The sequence below is a fragment of the Canis lupus genome, chromosome 12, assembly GCF_011100685.1.
Source record: "Canis lupus familiaris isolate Mischka breed German Shepherd chromosome 12, alternate assembly UU_Cfam_GSD_1.0, whole genome shotgun sequence".
In the NCBI taxonomy this organism is placed as follows: Eukaryota; Metazoa; Chordata; class Mammalia; order Carnivora; family Canidae; genus Canis; species Canis lupus.
Genome location: NC_049233.1, coordinates 7,408,159 through 7,423,894, shown reverse-complemented (window position 1 = coordinate 7,423,894; position 15,736 = coordinate 7,408,159). Strand labels below are relative to the sequence as shown.

The 15,736-nt window shown below is 38.8% G+C and overlaps 1 protein-coding gene across 7 annotated transcripts in view; it reads left to right on the top strand.

Annotated features, from left to right (window-relative positions):
- Window positions 1-15,736, top strand: part of BTBD9 (BTB domain containing 9) — a 410,049-nt gene that overhangs the window by 326,468 nt on the left and 67,845 nt on the right. For all 7 annotated transcript variants that reach the window (XM_038553945.1, XM_038553942.1, XM_038553943.1 and 4 more), the window contains one exon: window positions 6,468-6,575. In XM_038553945.1, the coding sequence (XP_038409873.1) occupies window positions 6,468-6,575 (108 nt within the window). The remainder of the gene's footprint in view (window positions 1-6,467; window positions 6,576-15,736) is intronic.

Genomic DNA, 15,736 nt, shown 5'->3' with positions numbered 1-15,736 from the left:
AGAGTTATCAACTACACTGTCTCTGCAAGACTCCCTCCCTGCAGCTCTGCAGACTCTGCAGAACCTGCTCCAACACCCCACAGTGCAGCCCTGCCACCATCAGCTTCCATTGAGAATCATCATCTTTTTTTAAAAGATTTTATTTATTTATTTGAGGGAGAGAGAAAATGTGCCCACACGCAAGCAGGGAGAGGCACAGAAACAGAGAGAATCCCAAAATGACTCCCTGCATAGCAGGGAGCCTAATGTGGGGCTCCATCTCACAACCCTGAGCTAATGACCTGAGCAGAAATCAAGAGTTGGATGCTTAACCAACCAAGCCACCCAGGCACCCCAAGAATCTTCTTTCATACTTGAAAGATCTCCATCCAAAGCGAGCTTCCTCATCATCCCTATTGCTTACCTCCTGTCTCTCTGGTCCTGGAGCCCTCACTTCATCATTATCACCCTCATCATGGGGACCTCTGCTCTTTGTTGAGTGGCCCTGCCATCTCAGGCACTGTGCTAGGAGCTTATCTTAGGCTCTTTGATTCCAAGCTGCAGAAACCACATAAAGATGACTTAAGCCATAAATGGCAGGTTTATTAAAATGATGGGGAGATTTGTCATAGAACACTAGGGCAGAAAGTCTGGTGGCCCTCATAGGGACCTATATCAGCTATAGAAATCCTGCCAGGAGCCCAGATAACCCCTCCCTGGGGCCACATCATCTGTCTTCCATGCTTCTCATTGCAGATGACTTGCTTTGTCTCTTTATGCCTCTGATAAAAGAGGGTCACCCCAGAATGCCCACATTTTCATTATGTCATTTTAAGTGAACAGGGCCAGTGAAGCTGGAATCTCACATAATTCTCAATTCTTGAGAAACAAAATCCAGTTGGTGCCACCTAGGACATATGTCTTCCCAGAATGCACTCAGGTCCACAAACCATGGTTGGGAACCCACCCCCATGTCCACCTCAAGATTAGGCCAGAAACAGTTCTCACAGAGAGAAGTCACTGCATAATGGACAGACATGCAAGGAAAAAAACCTCTCACCACCGCCTCCTGCCACCTCTACTGCTGTTGCAACAAATCATAAAATGTTAGAACTGGAGGAGCCCTTAGAAACTATCAAATCTGGATCTTTAATTTCACAAGGGATGAAACTGAAGTACAAGTAAGTGAAGTGACTTGCCTAATGTTATTTAGTCAATACTCAGTAAATATTTGTTGAACGGAAGAAGCTTATTTCTAAAGAACTTAATTTCTGAAGATCTTGAACAGAATAGTCTCCAAACCTTGGAGGTCAGAGTATCTTAGTTTTTGGCTGAAAGATTAAAAATGGATTTGATAATAAATTAGTGTATTACTAATATCCAGGCAGTTGTCTTCTCTTCGTTGCCGAGTTTTGCCCCAGGGAGGAGACATGGTAGCTGCAGCAGACATGGCCTGAGGCCTTCCAGTGGAGTCTCCCGTGAACAACGGACAGTTAGAAATAGGCAAAACAGATACTTTCCGCCGACCTAAAAGACATCAATTCAATGGAGAAGCTGTTGATCTCAACTGTTTAAACCTCAGCACTCTTCACATTCTGGCACAGAATTAATCCCTTAAGAAAGGGATGTAAAAAATGCCATTCAGCACAACATAGTTTGTCATCGCATGCATAATGCAGACTTTCCAATTAGAATGCTACAATTTGGAAACTTTCTTCACAGACTGATGAGAGAGCAATTATTTTAAAAAAGGGAAAACTCAGTCCACTGGGTTTGCCTCAAGTCACTCCTGACTCAAGCCACAAAGACAAGAGTTTTGAAAAAATATTCACTATTGAATTTTGTATCAAAACACCAGCAAGGAGAGCAATTAGTTGCTGTAAACTGGCCCCCAGTAATCAATGGTATGCAGCCAGCCAGAGCATTTATGGAAGATGTAAGCAAAATCACATCTGTTAATCAATTTTAAAAAGCCCAGCACTTCACTGCTTTTAAGGGAAACTCCACGATGAGATAGAAGGAAGATGGAGGAGACGACGTGTAGTATCACCAGGCGTTTCATGCAGTGCTCATTAAGGAGAGGGGTTTGTGGCAGCAAATAAATACAGATCTGATCTGCATCAATAGATCCTGGCCAGTAGTGGCTTCCTTTATTCAGCCTCTTCTGGAAACCACTCCAGATGTCTGGGTGAAGGTGTGTCAGATGGAGGGCGATACGTTTAAAAGGAGCTCCTCTCTTAAGGTCAGAGGGAGCGTGTCTGTCCTAGGCAAGCTCACTGGGCAAACATTCCTCAGCAGATTATAAATCAGAAGCACCTCTGTGCTGTTGCAGGTGCACAGACTGCTAGCAAGAAAGGAAGTGAGGGACTTGGTAGGGTTTTCAGTTGTGCCTTTATTAGAACAAAATCCCTCTCCATGGAAAAAAAAGAGAGTGAGCTAATTTTTCCTTTAGTGTCCTCAGACTGTGCTTGCTTTTTTCAGTTGAATCAACAAAGGGATTTTCATTCCTGACTAAGCCTAAATTCCGAGCAAATATTCATCCGGGCACATGAATCAGAATCTCTCATAAAAACTCCACAAAATATAGGTGGCTTGATAACTGGAGACCCATCAGTATCCCTTTTCCACTCAGGAGTCACCATGACCCCACATTTCCAGCCCCCAGGGACCCATAATAAAGGAATAGAAAGGAGATGTCTCAACCAGTATGTGCATTTGGCTGCTGTTCAGAAAAAAAGAATTTAGGCTAGGAGAAATTATTGAAGTAAAGATCGATAGACTAAGCTAATAAAAATTAATATCTTCAGCATGCAAACTATGATAGGCAGTAGATTAATATCCTTCAAATAGAGGGCATCTTGTAAGTCATTAACAGAAGGATAAATATAAGTAGAAAATCTGCAAAATGTTCAAGTTCAATGATAAAAACTGCAAATGAAAGTAATGACAGATTTCATCTATCAAACTGGCAGTATTTTTGAAGATAATACACAATATCAGTGATGATGCACAGAAAAAAATGCATTTGTTTTATACCGCTGGTAGTCTGAGTATAAACTGGTACAGACTCTTGTTTGGGGGTAGAAATGTGTAGATGTTTTGTAATACATATCAAGGCCTCATCTACTCTGCTCCAGGAGTTTCACTTACAGAAATTTTCACAGGCAGTAGTCATAGATTTTAGCTTAAGAATGTTAATCACAGAGTTTTTCTAAGACTGTAATATTACCAACTACTTAAGTGTCCAATAAGAAACTGATTAAATACATCATGGGGCATCCGTAAGATGAAATTCTGTGAAGCCAATACATAAGGCGAGGAAGAAAATCTTATAGATACAAAAGAAAGGTATGCATAATAAATAATTAAGTGAAAGAAGCAAGTTGCAAATAATTTGCATAGTGTGTATGTGTTTACATAATTACTGGAATTACTGTTGGTCTTCATTTTAAAATAAAAATCTGAGGCCACCTGGGTGGCTCAGTCGGTTGAGCATTGGCCTTTGACTTAGGTCATGATCTCAGGGTCCTGGGATCAAGGCCCACATCTGTCTCCTTGCTCAGCGAGGAGCCTGCTTCTCCTTCTCCCTCTGCCATTCACCTTGCTTGTGCTCTCTGGCTCTGTCAAATAAATAAATGAAGGGGCAGCCTGGGTGGCTCAGTGGTTTAGCGCCACCTTCAGCCCAGGGCGTGATCTTGGAGACCCGGGGTCGAGTCCCAGGTCAGGCTTCCTGCGTGGAGCCTGCTTCTCCCTCTTGCCTGTGGCTGTGCCTCTTGTGAATAAATAAATAAAATTTAAAAAAATAAATGAATGAACAATAAAATAAAATATTAAATAAAAATCTGTCTTAAAACAAGTTGGAGGACTTTAGAGTAAAAACTACTAAGGAACAAAATATGCACTACTTTAAAAATTCTTTTAATATCCTATCACTCCAAGAATTTCTACTAGAGCAGCATCTGTGATACTTATAATTGGTCTTCCTTTTTATCTTCTTCATATCCCATCTCCTTGGGGTAGTCTTTTTCCATGAAATATTATGAGATCTGGTTAGATTCTATCCCAGAAGGGCCTGATTATTTTCATTTGGCTACACTGGTAGAAACACTAACTGGTGATTATCCAGAAGGATAGGGATTACGATAAACCTGACTCTCCACAGATAATCCAAAATCTCGCTGGGGAAATAGCCTCAACATTGTTTCCCAAAAAGCCTGTTACCAGGGCTGTTTAAGTAAAGAGAATGATTAATTAACTTGAAGATACTTTTTCTTGTTTTTAATCTACTCTGGCAGAGTTCTAAGTTATTTCAGCCCAGAACATGTATGGAACATACACTATGAACAGAATCCATATGTTTGGAGTAGAATTTTTTAAAAAGAGAATTATCAACAGTCTTTCTATAATCTTTATAAAGAGCTAGACAAACATAGAAACAAAAATTACACTTTTAAAAGTTACTCAACACAAATGTAAATTAACAGGCTAACTGCATAAAAGTGCTAAGAAACTAGAATAATATTCAAGGAAAAGACTAATGAGAGAAATGATTCACATTTTTATCAGGCAAACTGGCATAAACTGAGAGCAGATTTAATAGACACTTAGAAACAATAGGGTGGGATCCTGTCTGGTTCATTCAGAGTACTTTGATAGATTAAATACTCAGATGAATTAAGGGGAATGTTCAGGTGAATTAAGATAGAACCTGTTTCTGCTTCACTTAAAAGATGAATTCCAAGATATCAGGTAGTGTGGATTTAGTCATTGATAGCAAGCAAAATTATACTTGAAAACAAGAAACAAAGGGCAAGGGGAAAGGGGAACACAGTGTCATTTCTAATCCCCAAAATAGCGTTATAGTTGACACTAAACTGAGCTTGTGCAAAGGGGTTTTTATTGATTGTAATTGCAAGATCAAGGGCAAATAATATGAACTACTTTTGTAGAGTGATAGGCTGCAGGTTGTAAATTGGGACCCAGGTCTATACACTGGTAGTAAAGGAAGCACTTGGCAGAGGGATGATAGAAATGGGCTTTGGCCATCACACCAAGTTTGAACCCTGTATCTGCCAGCACTAACTGAGCGTAGACACGTTACTTAACAGGGGTAAGCCTGACTTTCGCCATCTATAATTTGATGAGAATAATAATGCTTGCTAAGGGGATTTTGGAAAGATTTAATAAGATAAAGTGTATAGCAGGGTGCCTGGGTGGCTCAGTCAATAAGACAAAGTATATAGAACACTAAACATAGGGCCTGGTACACAGTATAAGCATTAAAGAAATGTTGGTCCCGGTGACAGTAATAATCATCATTATTACTGTTGTTACAAATAAATATTCATTGAGTGTAGGCTCTGTGAGACACCATGCCGAGGACCTGGGTATAGAAAGATCAATAAGACATAGGCCCTGCCTTCAGGGAGCTCACTGTCTGTTCTGGCTATTGGAGGAAGCAAATCTGCATAAGCGAATGTAAAACAATAAGATGGGTATCTTGTATGGGAAGGACTTTTGCGGCTGAAATCATAATTTTTTTTTTTTTTTTTTGAGGCTGGAATCATAGAAAACAATGGTCTCTCATCTCTCACCACTGTGGCAGTGTCAGAAGCAAAATGCTGGACTGTTGCCTAATCCTGTAGATTAGATTAGATTCTTTTTTCATACTCTATTTTTTAAAATTGAGGAATAACACACATACATATCTTTCATGTATAACTCAACTTGGTAAGAATCAGCACACTTCCAGCGTCCTGGAAGGTTCCCTCATCCCGTTTCATAAGCTTTACCTCTCCCAGAGGTAACCACTGTCTGATTCCTGTCACTGTAGGTGAATTTTGTCTCTTTTGAGCTTCATGTAAATTGAATCACATAGTCAATGCTCAGGTTCTTATCTGGGCTAAAAAGAAAATATGAGGAACAGAATAATCAATCTCTAAATAACAAAAAAGTTTTACTAACGAATATACATTTGTTTGTATCTCCAAATCAGATCATCGTACCACAGCTGTGCACAAAGTCAGCTAAGAATGAGAGGCAATCTAAAACATGATAATTAAGTCATTGGGGAATACTAGTTATTACCAGTTAGAAAGTATAGATGAACATGAACAGTAGTCTCAAGGATGTTACCTTTGGTCAGCCCGGCTAACAGGAGATGGATCAGGAAGGAGGATTTGGGGACATCTTCACACAGATAAGCCAACCTGAAGACTATAGCTAGCCACGCAGGGGACAAAGCCTGCCTGAGATTGGGTGACTGGTGTGAAGTAAGTTCCTAAAGAGACATGGCTTTCACTAGATTGACTCCACCTCCTGTCACCATACTTTTGGTGATTCACTTCTGTTCTCCAGTCTTGGAAGTGTGGTAGGGCAAAGGAGACAGGAAGGAGGGGTAAAGTAGACAGGATTTCCTTATGCCTACAGCCTCAGGAATCAACCAGTTAGAACACTCACAGCATTCTTACCTGTTTTCTTTTGTTCAGGTTACTACTTTGGGACTGTGATGATCGAAGCTATAGCTATTATGTTGAGGTCTCCACCAACCAGCAACAGTGGACCATGGTGGCTGACAGAACTAAGGTCTCCTGCAAGTAAGTTACGTCTTTTGTGGAATTTATTCCAATTTAAAAGACCGTCTTTCCAATGGATTCAGAAGGTTCTAATGAAGACTCTTGGAATCACCAAATTATATTCTTATTTGGAGGTTAAAAAATCCCGATGATCCTTTACTTCAGTTGTGACTATTAAGTACTTTGATGAGAATTTATTTTATGTGATCAAACAAGCTTTCCTTATGTGGTGGTTTGAACTTGACTCTTGAAAATGGAATGTACCTGAGCAGGGAAAAGAAAGATTTCCATATATAATTCTCTTTTGGGTCCCTGCTCTTGACAGCACACCACCCCTTTAGAACGTTTTTCTTCCTTACAGAATTTTGCCGATGTAGTACACACTTTAGTTATTCTGGAGCTCCATTCCCACCTTCATCTCATTCTCAGGGTTAGCTTTAAATATTTATCTCATCTGAGTGTCAGCTACACTGTTACATAAACCAAGGAAAGCTTGGTATCTAGGTCTCTAGTCATTTAATGTGTATGGCTTTGGGCCTCTGTTTGCATTTACATTTTGTGGGGGAAGCCAGGAAAGAAGGATCATGTGGGTTCTGACCAGCCTGAGATCTTGACTAGAATGAGTATGTACATGTGTCTATACCCGTAAAACTCACTCAGATCAAAATTAACATTCAACATTCCCAGCATCCTAGAATCATACTTTTTCCCAGTCATTACCTAAAAGAGAGCTCAGTGCCTTTTTGTGTAGAGCCAGATTCTCTGGGAGGCAAGATAAAGCAAAGAGCTGAGATTTCTTTTTATTTTTTTTTTAAAGATTTTATTTATTTATTTGAGAAAAAGAACACAAGCGGGGGAGGGGGCAGCAGAGGGACCAAGGGAGAGAGAGAAGCCGACTCCCCACTGAACAGGGAGCCCGATATGGGGGCTTGATCTCAGGACCCTGGCATCATGACCTAAGCCAAAGGCAGATGCTTAACCAACTGAGCCACGCAGATGCCCCAAGATTTTTTTTATTATTGAAATGTGATTCACATACCATACAATTCACCCTTTGAAATGTATAATTCGGTGGCTTTTAGTGCATTTACAGAGTTGGGCAGTCATCTCTACTATCTGATGTTTCAAACATTTTCATCACCCCCAAAAGGACACCTCCTACCCATTAGCAGTTTTTCCATTTCCTTCTAGTTCCCACTCCCCACCCCCACCCCCACCCCCCCCAGTAATCTCCCTGTGTCTCTGTGGATTTGCATATTCTGGACATTTCCTATACATGAAATCATATAGTACATGATCTCTTCTTTTGGCTTTTTTCATTTAGCATATACTTTTGTCAAGCTTCATTCATGTCATAGCATGTATCAGCACTTCATTCCTTTTTATGACTGAATAGTATTCTATCACATGGAAATATATGTGTCACATTTTGTTTATCCATTCATCAGTGGATGAACATTGGAATTGTTTGTACTTCTTGGCTAAAATGAACATTCCTGTGCAAGTCTTTGTATGAACATACACGTTTTCAGTCCTCTTGAGTATATTCCTGGGAGTAGAATTGCTGGGTCTTATGGTAACTCTGTGTTTAAGTTTTTGAGGAACTACCAGACTTTTCCGCAGCAGCTGTACCATTTTGCATTCCTTCCAGCAATGCAAGAGGGTTCCAATTTCTCCCTATTCTTGCCAGTACTTGTTACTGTCTATCTTCTTGTTAATAGCTATCCTAGTGGGAGTGCAGTGGTAGTTTTGATATGCATTTTCCTCATGGCTAATGATATTAAACATCTTTTCCTATATCTCCTTGGCCAAGATTTCATAACAGCATTAATGATGGCTTGTTTGATGCAATGTCTGACTCCTTTACCATCATTATGATAGTAATTATCATAGAACACGTTTAATGCTTACATTGGTTAAGATAACACTTGCTGCTGTAATAGAAATTGGCTTCAGCATTCCAGCATCTCGGCACAATAGTTTATTTCTCACATAGTAGGCCTTATAGGTGTACCTGGTTATTAGATGGCTCTTCTCTCACAGGTGACTAAGAAACCCAGGCATCTTCCTTCTTGGGGTTCTACCATCCTCTAGGGCCTCATTAGCACCATCTGCATCTAGTTGGCAAATGGAGAAAGAACAGAAAGAAGGTATACCTGGTTCTGAACAGTCTTGGCCTTCCACTGGCATTTGATTGGGGAGAAGTAGTTGTTTACCAACTAGATGCTCGTAAGACTGGAAAACAAAGTTCTGGCTGCGCAGCCACTTCTCAGCAGAGCGCACATCTTGTAGCCATCTCTGCCATTGAATGAGAAAACTAACAATTATTTAGTAGCTACTATTTTCTTGACTTTCCTGTATTTTGTCTCATTTTGTCCTGAACATAAAACACCTTGTGGAACATTGTCCTTGTTTTATGAAAGAGAAAATGGAAGGCTCTTTCCATTCCAACACAAAGCATTACTAAAGAGGGCTAAGCCAAACTAGATGATGGAAACAGGGAAACAAGATGATTAACTTACTTCCAAGCACCTAGAGCCCTTTTTATACAATAGGAAGGCCTTTGAGGCCCATGAACAACTGTCCACTTATCTTTTCAGAGCCATTGCTCACTGAGTGTACAGCTCACAAGCCAGACCCTCAGTTTCCCCATCTTTTCCACATCTCACTGGTTACCATCACCCATCTCATCTGTTATTTTTATATGTTATAAATTAGATACCTCATCTCATTACATTCCCCTACTGAAGGTGTTACACGGTATGGATTTTTAAACAGAACTACTGACCCAGGTATATATCCTAATGGCTTTTATAGTTATTTAAATGAGTTTTTTCCTTGATTCAAAAATGCATTCATTCATTAGATTCCTCCCAGTAGCTTTGAATTAAGTCATCGACCTCTTTTTTCCCTTCTTTTTAATATTTTGTTTCCCTTAGTTGGTGGATTTAAATAATTTATATTTTTAACCTTCTTCATTAACACTTATATGCTACAGTAATATACGTTTTTAGAGATTAATAAATAAATAATAACAAAAGAGTAGTAGCAAGAAGGCAAGTGCCTGTTAACCCCCTAAAAATCATTAGAACCAAAGGTTATGATATGTTTATAGGCATAACCTGAATCTGTTATGCCTTTCATTTTTGAGTTGGGTGTTAAGAAATATAATAGAAGATATGCAGATGATAAAAGAGGAAAGCCTTTCCTTTATAGCTAATATACTCCAGCGTAGTCCTCAAGAGAAGATTCTATTAGCTTCAAAAATTGTAGCCTTCTTTTTCTGAAATTAAGTTTGTGAGTCATGTTATAAATGAAATTCTATAGGATCTTTAGAGATCACAGCCCTGCCTCTTGATCATTCTAGTCCAGAAATCAAAGGACAGATTTTTGCTGTCCTCTGAAAAATACATAGGGAATGAGATTCCCCAATGTCTCCCTGTAAGACCTTCTACTCTTGGAGCAGGAGTCCTTTCTGCAACAGTTGGAGCTTCACTTGTTTTACTTTCAGGATAAAGGTTCATTGTCTATCACAGATAACCATGTTTTTGTAGAGACTTATTTGGGTTTTTTTCCCAGGTTATCCAGATATAATTGATACATAACATTGTATAAGTTTAGGGCGTACAATATAATGATACATACATGTAGCAAAGCGATCACCACAGTAAGTTAGTTAACACGCCTCACCTCACATAGTAGTAGTAGTAGTAGTTATGATTTTTTTTCTTGTTATGAGAACTTTTAAGATCTCCTCTCTTAGCAACTTTCACATATGCAATACAGTATCACTTAACTGTAGTCACCATGCTGTTCATTCCATCCCCAGACCTTACAGATCTTATAACTGGAAGTTTGTGCTTTCGGATCCCCTTCACCCATTCCCCCCACCCCCACATACCACTCTGGCAACCACCAACCTGTCCTATTTCTGTAAGTTCGTTTTTTTAAGATTATACATTTAAGTAAGATCATACAGTATTTGTCTTTCTCTGTGTGACTTTTTTCACAGGTAGCATAATGCCCTTAATGTTTATTGATATTGTTGCAAATATATTAACTGACTTCATAAAATTACTTTTTAGCCCTCTTTATTCACATCCTCTAGTCCTGTACCCTGTAATCTTATTCTTAAAGACTTCACTTTCCAACCTTTGATTCCTTTTCTCTAACATCTTCTAAATTGTTGAGCCCTAAATCTGTGTTGATACAATAAGACACTAGCATCAGTTTTTTTATTATAAATGTAAAACATACACAGAAAAGTAATTTAAACAATACAGAAAGATATATGTGAAAAGTAAAATTTCACCTTCCCATCTTGTGCTCCATTTGTCAGAAGTAACTGCTTTTGACTATTTTTTAGTGTTTATAATGTCTCAACTATAATATTTTTATATATATGTTTATTAATTTATCAGCTTTACTAACTCCTCACTATAAAAAATGAGAAATTTGGCTCACTTAACAACTTCTCATTTTTATTGTTTTTTTTCTTTAGTTCTGCTTACTATTTATATTTAACCTTTTAAAATTAAACAATATACCTAAACCTTTTAAAATCAAACAATATACCTGAATGCCCCTCTAAACATCTTTTTTTTTTTTAAGATTTTATTTATTCATGAGAGACACAGAGAGAGAGAAGCAGAGACATAGGCAAAGGGAGAAGCAGGATCCATGCAGGGAGCCCGATGCAGGACTCGATCCCAAGACTCCAGGTTCATTACCTGAGCCAAAGGCAGATGCTCGACCACCGAGCTATCCAGGTGTCCCTAAATATCTATTTTTTGACCCATCAATTGTAGATAGTATTCCTTGAATCACTACTATGTATGAAGAAATTACCACCCTACATTTCCCTTTCTCTCTCACCATCTTCTGTTAACTGTCCCACCACATTGACATTGTAAAGATAAATGATACTTATTTTCTGCTCTGTAACTTACAGTTAAATCATCCCTTTTGGGTACTGGATGGCTCAGTCAGTTAAGTGTCTGCTCAGGTCATGATCCCAGGGTTCTGGGATGGAGCCCCGTGTTGGGCTCCCTGCTCAGCGGGGAGCCTGCTTCTCCCTCTCCTCCCCACCTGTGCTCTCTGTCACTATTTCTGTCTCTCTCTCAAATAAATAAATAAAATCTTTTTGATAAAAATCTTTGTTAACTATAAATTGGTCCTGAAAAGGGAAAACCACTAAAATCTCATTATAATGTTATTTATTTTTTAATAATTATTTTTTAAATAATAATTATTATTATTATGTAACACTGTTCACCACAGATCTATAATCCATTGGATCTATAGTGAGGGAAATATTACTCTATGTAACTAAACTTGCATCCTTTTTGGAAAATTATACTGTGTTCAGATCAAATAGATGTGATTTTCTTAGAAGTGCTCAGGATTATTCCCCAAATAATAAATAAATAGCTTCATATTAGCTGACTTTTTGTTTTCTTGGAGTTTCTAATTGCCTCTTTTTCCTGTTTACAGAAGCTTCTGAGGCATACTATTTGTTCATTGGTTAATTTTGAACACAGTTTTCTAGGCCTATATAACTAAAATTTCTTTTTCTTTCTTATCTAGGTTGGTTTCACTGTTTCTTGGATTTCTTTTTCTTCTTGTAGAAATGTGGGTAAAGAGTTAACAAAAACCTTGTTTCTTTTGTGTGAGATATTGATCTTGGGCCCAGCTACCTTTTTAGATCTGTTCCCCTGAAAACTTGATAGAAATGGAATGTCAGCTATTAGGTAACATTGCTTATGACGAAAATTACCCCAGATTGGTAAATTGCATCTGGCCTGGGAGGACTGTAAATATTTGATTGGGAGCCATAGCTTTGGGTTTCCTGAGCATGATGACTTTTGTGACTAGGCACATCCCTTGTGAAAATTCTGGGATCTTTGTTTATGGAGCTATTATACAAGATAATAGTTTCAATTTGGAATATGAGGCCTCTGAGCCAGAGTGGCTCCACACCTGCCTACTCTCACCTCAGCTGTCATCTTGCATGCCATGGGGAATAGCTCCTCCTCAGCTATATAGACCACTACAAGGACTCCCACTAAGGAGAAATGCCTGCTGCTACTCAAGTGGCCTACTGTTTTCTGTTTTCTCTCCTGGGTGAATCTGAAGCCAAATAGGACTTGGTTGGGTCTCAGTCAAGAGCTCTCATAGGCATTGCACAGAGTAAATGTATTCAGAATTGTTTCCAGAAACAAAGGGTATGTGGTGTGGAAGGCAAATTTTCAGAATTCTTGCATGCCCAGTTTCTTCATAATTTTGAAAGCTTGAATTGATTGCCAAATAACATCTAATGTTGCTGATGAGAAATCTCAAAGAATCTGATTCTTATGATTTATAGTGATGTATTTTTCCCTATAGAAGCCTTAGGATCTTCTTGTTGTTAGAGGTGTTAAATTTCACAATGATATGGCTGGATGTGGACCATTTTGATTTATCCTGCTCAATTTGTTTCAATATGGAAATCTACCCAGCTCCCCTCAGATTTATAAATAATATCCACCTACCGTTTTCTAGAAATTCACAAAAATCTTAATTTGCTTATATCCTCCCCTCCAGTTTGCAACACCTTTGTGAGTGTATTCTCTTTGTATTTCTTTGATGTCACCTCATTGGTTTCCAGGAAGGGAGAAAGGTCACTGTGCCTACAGTGTCACCCATCTTCAATCTGAATCCCCCAAAACTCTACTACACGGGCTATTCATACTCCCCAGTGACCCCAAATCCTTTTCCTTCCCTTCCTTGTACCTGGCTGCCCCTTTTCCATGTTTCAGAGCTGTCTTGTTTCCTACCAGTGTGTATTCTTTAACATATTGACCTCATTCAATGTTCATTTATTAACCATTTCCTTACTTTGTCATGGTCCCATTGGCTAATAGTTTTGTCTGTAGAAGAAGGGTAATAATCTCAGCCATCATCTGTCCAAGACTCTGCCCTTGGCAAGCATTCTGGCAAATATAAATTACTAGATATAAAGAACTAACCATTGATACTACTGAAATTTTTCTTTTTCCACTTGAGAATTCTACAGTCATAATCTAGAATTACCTAGGATTTCCAGTTTTTTAAGTGAATTTTCTCACAGGCTATCTATCTACCCACCAGATATACTATCTGCATTCCCTCTTAAATAAATTTTCTTCTCAAACCTAAGTGTTCATTAAAAACATTGTGAAGGGTTTTTAATAACTTAAGAAAACATTTATATAATAAGATATTTTTAAATCAGAGTACAAAACTGTAGAAATATTATCACAAATGGGGGAAAAATATGGAAGAAGAAGGCCAGAGATACACCAAGACGTTGTTAGTGTCTGCCTCTGTGTACTGGGATTATGTAAATTATTTCTAGTTTTCTGTATTTTTGACCAATTTACATATAAATCTTTTACAATCAAACATAACACTTTATTTGAAAAAGATTTTTTTTTCTTGCCACCATGAATATTTTGTAGATGTTTGTCCTTGCTGTTATTTGAGTAGCATATGCTGGCAGAGTGGCATGATTTATTCACTGCCAGGAATAAATTAAAGAAATTAAGTAAGTGCTGTCCATAGCAATATCCTGGTCACTTTTCAGAACCTTGAAGCCACTTACCTGAAGCATACATTGTGCTTCCCTGAAAAGGGACACCTGAGCCTCATTTTCCTTATGTTACTTCTCCCCCTTGGGCCTCTTCAGGCCCAGGTCTGCGAGAGAACTTCACCTTTCTCCTGGACTTCAAAGTTCATTTCCACCAGGGGTTTGCCCTCTCAGAGAGGCCCAGCCTACTTGACCTTGGAGCACCCCTCTGTGTCAGGCTGTTTTTTACAGCATCTTAACTTGAGAAAGTCTCTCCCCTGTGCCCTCCCTGAGAAGCCCTTTGGTAGCCTCTGTGTCACCTGGAAAAGCCTCTGTGCAGTCAGCTCACCTTCTCCTTGGTCTTCAGCATGATATTAATATCCGAGAATAGCTTTGTCCCTCTTGCTGAATATACTATCATTTAGTCCCAGGGAAGGGCAACCGTCTGTTCTGGGTTCTGTTTCTGTAGCTGATGCTGTTTATTCACCAGGAATCTTAGAAAGGGAGTCATGTTTCTTTATCAAAGTGCTGCGGTGGTTGAGGACAACAGGATAAATTAAAGGTGGAAAGTCACTGCCTCAGAAAACTCTTCCAAAGTGTATTGATTGAAAAATGAAAGATTGAAAAATGAAACATCTGAACCTGAACCATTTACTTTGCCTGTGATTTTGTGCATCTTCTTTGCCATTGTCAGTGCTAAAGCTGAGAAAGCAAAGCCTTCTTTCCACCAGTTTTGTCTCTTAGCCCGACACTTAACAAAACAACAATCTTGGACTGGTTCCGAGAGCTTGCTGCTAACCATGTGACCTAGGGATTGTGTGTAGAGGGCTTGCCTGGTTAATGTGATGCAAAACAAAAGTGAGTTTGAAAGAAGGAAAGGTCTCCACCATTGCGATCAGTGGCAGAAGAAGTTCATACGAAGTGTCAAGTTTTAGTCTCCAGGATGGGATTGCAGCTCGTGGCTGTGGCAGAGGTTCTGTATTGAAATATTACTATTTCTTGCAAGTGTCTGCTGTGCTAACAGCCAGTTACCCTTACCCACTCAGACGCCTGTCCCTGCAGGGTTGGAGGAGTGTGCTTGCTTGCTCCTTCTTAAAAAGGGAGCCAATTAATAGGCACTGGTTGTGTAATTGTCACTGTTAAAAGGCTTGGTGGAGATTTTATTTTTCTCTTTTCAAACTTAATTCCATTTTTCTACACAGCTTTTGACAGTAATGAAAAAAGCCAGTCATGTTCTTTCCTGTGTTTTTTTAAAGGGCAAAGCATTGGTGTTAATTTTGTCATGAGTTTTAGAGCTTGAATGATAAAGAAACATGTACCTATAAGAGGAATGGAAAAGAAAAAAAAGAAAAAAAAAAGAAAGAAAATGAAAAAAGTCACAGAATTCAGATAAAATATATATACACACAGAGGACAAGTCTGATACTGGGCAGACCCCTAGGCTAATGAGACAGGGATGTCAGAACCTGCCCTGTAGAAGAAGTCTGTTAGAACAGACTTGGAGATACGTGTTAATCAAACTGTTGTTTATATGTTTATAAAGCACCAGAATATTTTGGGGTAGAAAACATCAGTAAGGAGTCACTTACTTATACCT